This window comes from Prosopis cineraria, unplaced genomic scaffold (assembly GCF_029017545.1).
Source record: "Prosopis cineraria cultivar Desert tree isolate PC_DT_omini unplaced genomic scaffold, ASM2901754v1 PC12, whole genome shotgun sequence".
Lineage (NCBI taxonomy): Eukaryota > Viridiplantae > Streptophyta > Magnoliopsida > Fabales > Fabaceae > Prosopis > Prosopis cineraria.
Window position 1 is genome coordinate 41,857,489 of NW_026555343.1, and position 11,780 is coordinate 41,869,268.

The 11,780-nt window shown below is 33.1% G+C and overlaps 2 protein-coding genes and 1 long non-coding RNA gene across 5 annotated transcripts; 1 reads left to right on the top strand and 2 right to left on the bottom strand.

The window, feature by feature from the left end:
• The first annotated feature begins 1,625 nt into the window (after nucleotides 1-1,625).
• LOC129288969 (uncharacterized) lies at nucleotides 1,626-3,515 on the top strand. 3 transcript variants are annotated; one of them, XM_054925795.1, is made up of 3 exons: nucleotides 1,632-1,900; nucleotides 1,973-2,236; nucleotides 3,193-3,469. In XM_054925795.1, exons 2-3 carry the CDS (start codon nucleotides 1,976-1,978, stop codon nucleotides 3,277-3,279), a joined length of 348 nt encoding a protein of 115 aa, XP_054781770.1. In that variant the 5' UTR covers nucleotides 1,632-1,900; nucleotides 1,973-1,975; the 3' UTR covers nucleotides 3,280-3,469. The 3 variants fall into 3 exon arrangements, with proteins under 3 accessions (XP_054781768.1, XP_054781770.1, XP_054781769.1); XM_054925794.1 differs by having other exon boundaries at nucleotides 1,633-1,900; nucleotides 1,967-2,236; nucleotides 3,193-3,466; XM_054925793.1 differs by having other exon boundaries at nucleotides 1,626-2,236; nucleotides 3,193-3,515.
• A 1,258-nt stretch (nucleotides 3,516-4,773) lies between these two features.
• LOC129287436 (probable protein S-acyltransferase 12) lies at nucleotides 4,774-6,530 on the bottom strand. The gene is given in 4 exon segments (XM_054923585.1): nucleotides 4,774-5,133; nucleotides 5,594-5,607; nucleotides 5,610-5,658; nucleotides 6,299-6,530. Coding segments are annotated over 4 exon segments (222 nt in total). The 5' UTR covers nucleotides 6,341-6,530; the 3' UTR covers nucleotides 4,774-5,016.
• Nucleotides 6,531-6,587: 57 nt separating this feature from the next.
• On the bottom strand, nucleotides 6,588-8,825 carry LOC129287437 (uncharacterized). Its single transcript, XR_008587706.1, has 3 exons — nucleotides 8,700-8,825; nucleotides 7,905-8,154; nucleotides 6,588-6,607 (listed from the first exon to the last, which is right to left on the bottom strand). It is a non-coding gene; the product is annotated as an uncharacterized LOC129287437 (long non-coding RNA).
• Between the last annotated feature and the right edge of the window lie 2,955 nt (nucleotides 8,826-11,780).

Sequence of the window (11,780 nt, forward strand, 5' to 3'; positions counted from 1 at the left end):
ACTTTATGCTCTTGTTATTCCATTAAAATCCAACATTCACTACCATATAATATTGCTAGTCTTATAGCAATTCAATAAAACTTTCTTTAAGTATGACTCCTTTAGCTTTTCTTAATTAAACCATTCAACTTGCATCATATGTACAATATCTCTGTCAATATTTCTATTATGTTGAATAATCGCTCTCAAATGTTTAAATTTTTTTCACTTGAGGTATAATTTAATCACTCAATTTTAAGTTTAAATTATCATTCACTAGCCTCTTATTAAAATTACAATGTAGATATTTCCCTTGTTCTTATTCTGGCGGAAACCCTTTGACTTTAATATCTTTCTCCATAATTCAAGTTTATAGTTAATCTTCTTTCTTATCTTCATAATAAGAACTATATTATCCACGAAAGGCATGTATTTAGAAATTTCTTTTTGAATATGCTTACTCAAAGCATCTAAAAATATATCAAATAAATCATTGATAACTAATTCACAGAGATTAAAAAAATTAGGTAACTTCATTATTTGTCGTTATCATGTAAAAGATGGGTGTCATAGTGTCACTAACTTTAAAATACTTCACTTTTAATGAAAGATGTTAAATGTAGAAAACCAACCAAAAAAATGAAGGGGGGAATAGGAAAATTCAGGAAAAAACAGAAGGATTAACTAATCTTTTGATTCATATGATTTTGATTTAATTAAAACTCAACTCATATTTTGACTCATAGTTTCAAAAATTTAAAATGTTAGTCCATACATTTTAGAAAATAAAATTATAAAGATTATAATTATTTTTAAAAATTTAAAAATTAATATTATAAATGATTAAAATTATAGATGTAGAATTATAAGTTAAAGTTATGAGATGGAATTATAACTTAGTCAAAACTCATTTTTTCTAAACAGAGATATAGCAGAAATGGCTTACCTCATGGTCATATGCTATTCACTTACTTACGTGGTGGTCTCCAACTTCTCTTTTGTTTTCCCTGTTCCCGAATTAACTAGTACCATAGTTTAGTACTTTAGTTAGACTTACTGTTGATCGTTGACTATTTCTTTTTCGTAAATGATCATTGGCTATTGGGTTTTCTTAAATATACGATTAAAAACCTGCAGATATAAATATAACATCTATGCAAGGTTATATATTAAATTATTTATTAATCATAAACAGATTAACAGTGAATAATATAAATAGTTAAATACAACTTCGCAATATGTCAAGATACATAATCATTAATTTCTCTGCTCATAATAGCGTGTGCAAGAATCTCGTTCACAATTTAACTAATAGCTTTATTCCACCTAGCCATAATCCCATTTATAATGGAAGATAATTAAATAAATCCAAGAATCAACAAAAAATCTGAACACAGTTAAAAATCTCTTAAAAAATTGAAGGTAGCTACACCCAATTGCTTTTTTCTAAAAAAATATTAATAAAATGATACTAATTTTGGCCGTCCGGAAGAAATGAATCAACGGTGTTGGGTTTTCATTACTCAGAAGGAAATAGACGGTTCATAATTTACCTGTAGCATTAGATATTCATAAATTTTTTTCAAATAAACATATCAACAAAATGCAAATAATTTAACGGTTAGACTCCTAATTTTTCCCTGTTACGTTTTCTATTTCTTGAATAAGTCAGCAACGGTTTTAGGTCCTTATCACAAAAAGAAACACAGTATTCATATCTTATATGGAGCATTAAGCCGTCTATAAAATTGATATTTATATCATGTATGATTCACCGAAGAACTTTTAATCAGAGGGCACGCCACACCATGAATATTGCTAGCTTGTATGACTCGTAGGTCCCTTCTTCGCCGCACCACTCTCTCCTCTTTCACCACGCTCACCAACTGTTCGATCAAATTCGTTCCCTTAAAAGTTCCAGGTAACTTTTTATTGGATGATTCTCATTCGTCTCATATGGGCATTCTCTTTTGACGCAATTACTCAGTTACAGGTCATGGGACGATCAGAAGAGGGAGTCGAAAATGGAGGTTGCAATAAGGAAACACAGAAGAAAGTGATGTTGATTTTCTTGTCATCGTTCTTGGTTAGCATGGTAGGAAGCTTTCTGCTTGGATGGTGGATTCACAAGTATCATCCTACAAACAGTGAGCTCTGGATGGTGCCTGTTGGCCTCATTCTGTCTGTCACACCAGTCATTGTAGGCCTTTCTTTGGTCATTTCTAGTCCAAGCTTTTCCCGGAGAGAAGAAGAAGAGGTCAGTGATCTAAAGAGATAGTGAAAGAACTAAGCTGCTTTTTTCTTTTTTGCATGTAGGCTGATCTGTAGAAATTCTCTGCTTTGTTCTGCTTCTTTTAGAGATTAGTGCCTCCCGTGTCCTTGAATTCTGTAGTTCTGGAAAATACACACACGAATGAACTGAAACGGCGATGATGTCGCCCAGAAATTAAAACAATCCCTTTCTTGCGGTTTTGTCTCCAGTGGTTCATAAAACCAGTAAACTAATAGGCTCATAAGTTGTGAAATCACCATAGTTTTAACCTTGAAAGATAACCATCTGTTCTGTTAGTTATCAATTTCTTTTGGTAGTTGTGAACTATAAGGCGAAAATCCTGATTCAAACCACACTTTCCCTGGTGATAACCATCCAAAAATATGATATATCTGCAAGACTGTTCATCTGCTAGAAAAGTTAAGAGCTAAGGAGAGGATTAAAAAAATCCACGAAATAGACTTTTGGTGGTGATATTGGAAATTTCCTTTAGATTTTAGAGAAGGGGCAGTGCAGGAAAGTTGAAGCATTCACTCAAAAATTAACCAACCTTCTTGTTGGAGAGAGTGAAAAGTAATAATAAATGAAGAAGAGAGCAAGGGAAGTTGATATCTGGGGCCGGAGTTTCCCAGAAAGAAAATTTTGATTGATAGGAAGGAAGACGTGTATGAGAATGTGGACCACACTGGCACGCAGATGAGAAAACAAAGCCACTCACAGAGATGTTGCCTTCCCTAGATTCTACACATGGCCACATGCGCACTAATATGACGTTATTTTGAACTTTCTGGCCCAAAAAAGAAAGAAAAATATGAACATCACATAGATTCACAAGCTAACTTGTAATCTAAAGTTTCGACGGATTGAAAAGAATATTAAATTCAACGTGGTTATATGAAAAAGACTTTGTGATTGAATATGAAAAAAATTGTCTACTGTAGATTTTTTACCGAGGGTCTTCTACCGTAATGTTCCCAGAAACTCCTTCCTGCCTCAATGATTCTCTTCCAACTTTTTCAAATGCATGACGTTTGCTTTCCAATAATGCAGTGAGTCCTTGGTTTTTTTTTTTTTTTTTTTGGCTAGCCAATGAGCAATGATGTAGTATGTTGAAAAAGCAACCTATATTCTTCTTCTTTTTCTCCTCCTCCTTTTGTTGGCCAAAGCAACTTATATTATTCTTAAACAAAAGCAGAAAAAACAAAAATGTATAAAAAATTATTATTTTTCTTCTTATTTTATTTGATTGACTTTCATAATTATTATTAAATAAGAGAGTCATCGTGAAAATTTTTATCAAAACATGAAACACCAATAGAAAATGAACTGGATATTACATCCAACAATGAGGACAACAAGAAGCTTCCATCATTACACCATATTAATAATCAAATATTAGGATACATCATTTACCAAAAGACCCTTCACAACAATCTTGTTAAGCTTTCTCTTTTTCAATTTGCATGACTCAAAAACTGTTTGTTTCGTCCTTCTCACCAGCGTTTCCCAAAACATTTTTTTTTTTTGGGTATACGTTCAAATCTTCTTAAATGATATTCTACCAATTTATTTTCAATTAATGCCATTTCAATATGTTTATTATTATAAATTTTCTTGCATAATCATATCTATCTAAATATTTTTTCTTAACTTTATGTTCTTACTATCCTTTATTATTATCTAACATTGTCGATCTTTAACAGTTTGATAAAATTTTTCTAATTAGATACTTTAAGATAATAAATAACTCATGTAATGTTTTTCTATTTAAACCAATTTGTATTCTACGTGTAACATATTCATCAATTTAACCATTATTGATCCCAAATATTAGATTACATCCAAATAAAATAAAATAAAAATGATTTCAAAATGCAAACTTAATTATTTTAGTCAAAGTAAGTTTAGCTGCATCACATCTTTTTGCTTCAAAAATACCAAGCCAAAAACCCTTCTAATGCATTATAAAATAAAATGAAGCTTAATTTATTCCTTTTCTGGGGAAAAAGAATATTTTACTTTTAAAATTTATCGAGCTATATCTAATGCTGGCGTGGGTATGAACTCCACAAGAGTTGTCATTAGGCCAATCCTCAAAGCGTTCCGTTCATTTTAGATTCACGCGAAAACTCAAGCCCTCTATAAAATCGACACAAGAGGAGAAAACAAGAACATACTCCAAAAGGTGATATAGAACAAGACCGAGCGTCAAAACTTGGAAGCGCAGCCAAAGGAGGCATGCAGAGAAACCAAGAATGAATTCAGATTTTGGTCAAATGAATTAAAAATCAGACACATTAAATAGGGCCTGTCTTACCTTATGCATCGAGTCGGAATCTACCACAGAAGGTTGGTCAAGCGTACAAAATGGACTCTGCATATTTTATTGTCATTTTGCTCATTCATATCATATGATTGATTCCGCCACCACTTAACATTTAATTCAAGTACATGATAAGTAATCAAGATTAAACCACACAGATTAAAAAACTTAATAAATACTAAAGACAATCTGACACCTCTGAGGAATATAGTGCTCCTTGCATTCTCATCTCTTTCAAATATCCATTTAAACTAACAATAATACAGGATTAATGGGAAGAATAATACCAGATTTACAAAAGCGTGCGCGCACATTCCGAACAAGAAGCAGGATGTAGCAATATTTGTGGCTGACCCTGCAAGCCCAAGTGCAGAGCAGAGCATCATTCGTAGCAAATAGGTTTGAATTGAAAGACTACACCCATGAGCTTGACGTTTAAGCCTCATGCCTCAACATCTGAACGTGTAGGGAATTCGAGGCCCCTCAGAGCTGCAATGTTATCCAAATCCTCTTTTGAAATCATAGGAAGCAACCACAGAGCTTTCTTTGTCCCAAAAACCTTGAAAAGCAAATCAGCAGAATGGATATTAATCAGTCATCACAAAATGTTTTGACAATACCTCAGGTTTATCATAAAAATTTGACATGTGGATCTCTTCTATATCTCAGCATCAAATGATGAGTCACTGATAACTATTCACACATACATACTATATGGAAGAAGTTAAAGAATGCTTTATAAATTTAAGATAACTTAAATTTTAGTTTTTCCATTATTTGGGAACAATCCCTGCATAGCACAGGTATTTGCCTAGTTATTTTAAAATTATTCATAAAATTGCGTACGGGTTCAACAATTTGACAAATATTGCTGCTAGTGATATGATATCAAACATTTTTCTTAAATATGTCTATACTCATTTAGTTTATCTCGTTGGTTAGTATCTTTTCAAAAAAAAAAGGCAATTTTGTTGATTACCTGATAAAATAATAAAATGAAGCATGTCTAAAGAAAATACCTGTTCAAAATTTTCTTCCTGCCGAGGTCATACCTCCATCTTACTCCTTTTTTCTTCTCATATACCTAAAACATTAATTCTCAGATGATTTTCGATGGAGAGCTTGAGCAAAAAGCATCAACAAACAGGATAATGAATCATAGCTACGGCTAATGAATAGTTCTCTCCTGACTAGAGTCATGATTCTGCCTTCCTAGATTAAAAACAACCAATGCTAGTATGTCAGCTTAATAAGATCCGAATACATTCCTAAGTCACGTTAGCAAACTAGAAATTCTTCACTGTTAACGTTACCATATACTTCACTTGCAATAAGAATTATGATTTTTTACCCTATGCCCTTCCCAAGCACACACCAAACAAGTTGTAAGAAAGAAGAATAATTTCCTTCTTTTTTATAATATCTGTTATATTTTGTAATTATTACTCAAATTTTTATAATGTTATTTAAAAAAAAAAGTAGGAAGCAAGTTGTCTTTTATCCTCAAAATCACTTTTTTATTTCTCTTTTCATTAATTCCTTCTCATTTTGTGTAACAAACAGCCCTTAATTAAGAAATAGAAGACCTATCATCAAGAGACCTGATTAGCATAGGCTTTAGCCAAGAGTAAACAATATGTCTATCCAGGTGAGCATGTCGGCGAACATGAGCATATAACAATACCAATTCAACAAGGAAAAAGAGAATAAATTGAATTGATTACCTCTACTGACGTTGTGTTGCTTAACAGAAGAGACAAGTGCATTACAACGAAACAAGAAGACTCAGTGCAAAGCTAAATAAGAACTGCGTCAAGGCACACAATATGCAAGAGCCATCAGTAATGATGAGAGAGCAGAACTAACCAGTGAAAGTGAAAGAACTTGATTAATACAAGCAAACTACTTACTAGAAGCCAAAAGACAATGGCAAAGCTCCCAGGAGATAATGATGATTCTTTACGCACCAAAGAATCTGATAAAACTAGGCACTAAAGCAAACAATCCAGCGTTGTCTCAAGGAATGTATAAAGCTATCAGTGGAGGGAAAAAAAGAATAATGAAACAGGGATAACAAAGCGTCACCAGAAAGCAGCATATCATTCATCCCATTCCAGTCCCCTCTGAATGCCTTTGCTTTTTATCTCATGATATGCGGTTCCACTATTTAGAAGTCAAAAATTTTGTTCTCATTTCTCAGAAATCTAAAAGTAACTCTGATTACCAAGCCTGTAAGTTTGAATGCCACATAACATAGAACTAACCACTTTTTGGATGCTTGAAAGAACAAAAGATGGAAGTTCTATTTGAATATTCAATCCTTATGATTATTTTAATAGAGAATTTGACATTCACATTTCAGCCAAAAAGGAAAGAAATCAACGAATTCGACACAGCAGTAATGAATAAGGTACTGAATTAAAATTAAAATCAGCCAGTCTTTGGTTGGTGACGTTCTGCATTGCTTCTACCTTATAACTGATTGCTATAAATAACTTTGGGTCATATTACATAATAAAACTTTACCTTTTAGTTTATTTATTAAAAAAGCTAAAAAGTAGTATCAGCTTAAAATCTATGTTTCCTGGACACTAATAGACAAATTAAAAATCAATTGATCAGATTGTATAGATGTAAAAAATATGATAATTAGTTCACATAACGCAGACAGATTTATTCAGAATTTTATTTTCAAAACTTATCTCAGTTGATCAAACTCAAATAACACTTCATGAATCCCTTTATCAAAATTTGTACATCTTTTGCTTACTCAAGTCCAAAGGGAACCAAATCCATTTACACCATATGATCCCTGGTTTTCTCGTGACTACCAGGTGGGAGCTCCAACGTTCTCTTAATAAACCCTCAAAACCTCCAAAGAACATATAATATACTCATCAGAGAAGTGGGTGCCAAGGTCACTAAACTTCATCACATAAGTTGCCAATAAACCAAATTCCATGGATGTGATTACAGATAAAAAGGGAGTCAAAATGGATACCATAAATATTTCTTAAATTTCACCTAGCCACTTAGCATGCTGAAGAACAAAGGAAAATATTTACCAAAAAGAGAAAAAAAACTTATAATTAGTGCACCAACACAATCACCACCCAAATGCAATGATGATCCATCTTAAGAACACATCTTGGCCTACAAAAACGTGAAAAGAACTAAGATAGTGTCATCTTCCGTTACATTACCTAAACTCAGCATGGAGATAATATACTCATTCACAAAAAATAGGGCATTTTAAAATTCACAACAAGGTATATGCATAAAAGCTATCGAGCAATGTCAGAAATATAATTGGAGAATGATGTCACATACAAATTGAGCAATGATGGCAACGTGTGGCTTGCCATTCTGGCAACGACTACAATATCCAGTCTCTCGTCTTCTTCCATTCCGTCAGAAGAAGACCGTGCAGAAGCTGAAGGCTCAGGGGCAACATCATTTGAGAACGCTGTAGGAATACCAGCTTCTAAACTCTCGTCCTCTGATAGAAGTCTCCAATTTTCAGGACAGAACCAGGATCATTGAATACCACCATAAAGTAGCACCAGGTTAACATTATAAGCTGCAAGTTGAACGAAAGCCACAAATCAGGAGCACACGCGCAAATAAAGTACTAAAACAAGTGGAAGTGATTGTTATGCTACCAAATGAAAATTGAATAGCTGTAACTCCATTTCACTTGCATATAGGAGACAGACTTTTCTATGACGAAGGCATAAACCAAATCCACGACATCTAATGCCCCAAAAAAAGTTGAAACTATAAGTTTATCATAGATCTAGTCAACATCCCTACATTGTACCTGCATTCATTCTCTCACGTCACATCGTTACTTAAAAAATATATAGTCCTCATTCTCTCACGTCACATTGTTACTTAAAAAATATATAGTCCTTACTAAGTGAATGACTATGCAACTATATTTCCAGGTTCCACTAAGGACAGAGGTTCAAAGTTCCGCGCCAGTAATGGTGCTACAGCGGTAACAAAAACCCCTTCTTTCTACATGAAACCATCGAAGCTTTTCCCAAACCCCACCTTGCAATCTTAGCAAAATGTTAAATGATCCAAATTATCATAAACAAAACGTGATTTGCGAAAACGCACCAGGATGTGAAACGCAGTGATTATGGCAATCGCTAGAGCGAGGAGACTCCCCCAGGAACAAGAGGGGACCCCAGGTGACCAAACTACGGTAGTAAGTAACGGCAACGATAGCGGCGAACAATAAGATCATGAAGTAGCCAAGAACTCTGAGGCCAGGCACAACTTGAAAGGTTTAAATCCATCCCGGGGGTGGATAGTTCGTCTCCCAATTCAATACGGGGGATCTTGGGACGGGAAAGGTCTTCTTGTTCGGGCCGGAAAAGGCGTTTCCAGATATCTGAAGCCAGGATTGAGGTTTTCTGGTTTGAACTGGATAACTTTGAACATAAGTTGATTGGGAGAGCTTGAAACCGAAAATCTAGACTTGAGAACAGAGAATCGCGAGAAGGAATCTTTTATTCGAGGTCGGGCCCCAATTGCAACCCATCTTATGACGAAATGGAAAATCTCTGTTGCAATGTATTCCGCCGTTTTATTTTATTTATAAAAAAACTATTATTTTTATTTATTTTTTTTAAATAAAATAACTTTTTTAATAGGTATATATTACAAACTTTTTAAATTATTTTTATAATTGTATCATTTATAGTGATAAAAAAAATTAATAAAAGCTTGATTATATATTATTAAAGGGTATTGTGATTCAATTCTTTTATTTTTAAACAATTAATATATTGATAATTTTTTATACGATACTCCTCCAAATAAATAGAGGAAGTATTGTTCAATAGTAAAAACAATAATAAGTATACTCCCTCCTTTTAAAAATAAACATTTATGAAAAGTTGAATATTTAAAAATATAAGGTTTTTTTGAAAGTTGGATATCTTCATCTTAAAGGCAGGTAATAATGACTTGACGTTATAAGTGAAATCTCCAATGGCTCCTTACTTCCAAAAGAATTTACATGTTAATATATTATAAACTATTGGTATATAGTTATCTTCAATGCATGCAAAAGAAGAGTGAATTTATTTTGCTTCATCCCTTCCCCTTCGTTCAATCACATTCCTAGTTTGACTCCATTTTCTAATGACTTCACCATCTATGTCAATTTTATCAAATCCCCTTTTTGGGCCATTCAAGTCAAGGCACAAATTTAAACACAAATAACCAATTTCCTCTTACCACTACGATGTAAAAGTGCGTCTTTTTGGCATGAAAACTTATTTCAATGTAATATATTTCTTGCAACATTCTAATTTTTATGTGAAATTTTATGAGAGATCATGTTAATTGAGGTTTATTAAGATAAAAAATAATTACGATCTAAATGTGTTGATTGTTTGGAACTTATAGTAGTTAAGGTTTAGTATGAATTAGAGAGTAAGTGATGACTCTATTTATCATCGCCGCTGTTGTGATACCAAAGGATGTTACTGCTTGCAATTAAGCCTCGCTGATTAGGTAGTGCTCTATGTTCATGACTACCCACGGATGAACCTAGCGGGACTAGATTGATTGTGGTCATAATAGGAGGACAAATTGGTTTAAGTAGCTTTAACTACTCACGATTGTGAAATACACAAACCACAAAACAGCTCACGATTGAAAACACAAATTAAGTCGCTGTTTCAAAAATTAAATCAAAATATGTGAAAGGAGTGGGAGAAAACAATGGGTGTATTAGAATTGGATTAACAATAAGTATGATTAAGGTTAAAGTTTTAGGTGTATGAAAGGGTTTTGGGCTAATGAGAGTGATCAATCTAATCCTAATATTGGTATGGGATTAGTGTTAAATACTATGATTAGTCATAAGTAGTGTGTATTATTGTTAAGAAGCATTGTGTTGTGGACACTGTAGGAGTTATCACCTTGTGTTCGGGGAACTTTGCTATCAAAGGGTAGAGGTAACCATTTCTTTGATATTATGGTTTGTGTTTTGTATTAATTATGCATGTTTTTATTATAAAATAATTGTGTTGAAAACCAATGTGTTAGAATCAATATTATCTATCAAGAAAATGTGTTGCCAAGTGGGATTTAAATGTTGTATAAATGTGATTATATTGAAAAAAAAAATGTATTTGAAAGCATGAATTACTGTGTTATGTATCTATGTGAATTGGATTTGTTCTTAATTGTATGACTTGTTGGTGTATGGTTGGGAGTTATGCTAATAAAGTTATTACCACGTGATATGCCCCCATTAATTCTTGAGAGTTATGCTAGTGAGTGGCACATGTGGCTTAATTAGTTTATCTTTGGTGAAGTGAGCTAGAGTACCAAGCATGGTGTATGGAGGAGATAAGGTGTTGTCATGCCTTTTTTTATGTTTTGAATTATAATTATATATGTTGTGCTGAAATGTGTTTTCTTCCCACTTAGCAATCTCTATGTTTATTACTACATTGCCTTATATATCATCTTAGATTTGGTTACCATGCCCATCATGTTTCATCCTTATGGTTGATGTTTTTACAGGAAAGGGTCAACCAGATAAGCACCTGTAAGAGTAATTTTGGTATATGTGAAACTTTTGGCCTCATCAGTCTTTTTGGTTACATTAATATATACTTGCCAATTTCGATGATGTTTAAATTATGAGCATGTAAACTCTATAATTTAATTTATTTTGCATATGTTGGCCATAAGAATTCTATCTACCCCTACGATCCTAACTATTTATTTGAATTAGTTATGCTATTGTATTACCATAGGACTTCTACCTATCTCTCATAGTCTTACTTGATTATTTGGAATATTAACTTATGATTAAGATTTGAATTGTTCATTATAAAGAACGTGGGGACTATATGTGTTGTTCCAACATCCTGAGTTTTTAATTTAGAAATTTTAAGTGTTTAAGAGAGTGAATTGGTCAAAATAAGATCATATGAATTAATGATTGTTTTTGGATGATTAATATGGTTTATAGATTGCTAACAGTCTCAGAAGAAGACCTAGGATCAGATTGAAAGGACTATGGCATGAAAAGAGACCAAAACGAGTCTAAAGTCTCCTTATGCCATCCATCGTGACGGACGCACCATGTGCCTCGGCCGATGCACACAAAAATTCAGTTAAATCAGACAGCTCGTGTGGGAAAGAAACAAATAGAGGAAAAGACAAAATGCA

What these genes read in the sequence shown, in the direction of transcription:
- LOC129288969 (XM_054925793.1), top strand. Translation starts at nt 1,916, where the DNA reads ATGATTCTCATTCGTCTCATATGGGCATTCTCTTTTGACGCAATTACT. An exon ending in CCCGGAGAGAAGAAGAAGAG is followed by an intron (nt 2,237 to 3,192) that starts GTCAGTGATCTA and finishes TGTCTACTGTAG; the next exon opens with ATTTTTTACCGAGGGTCTTC.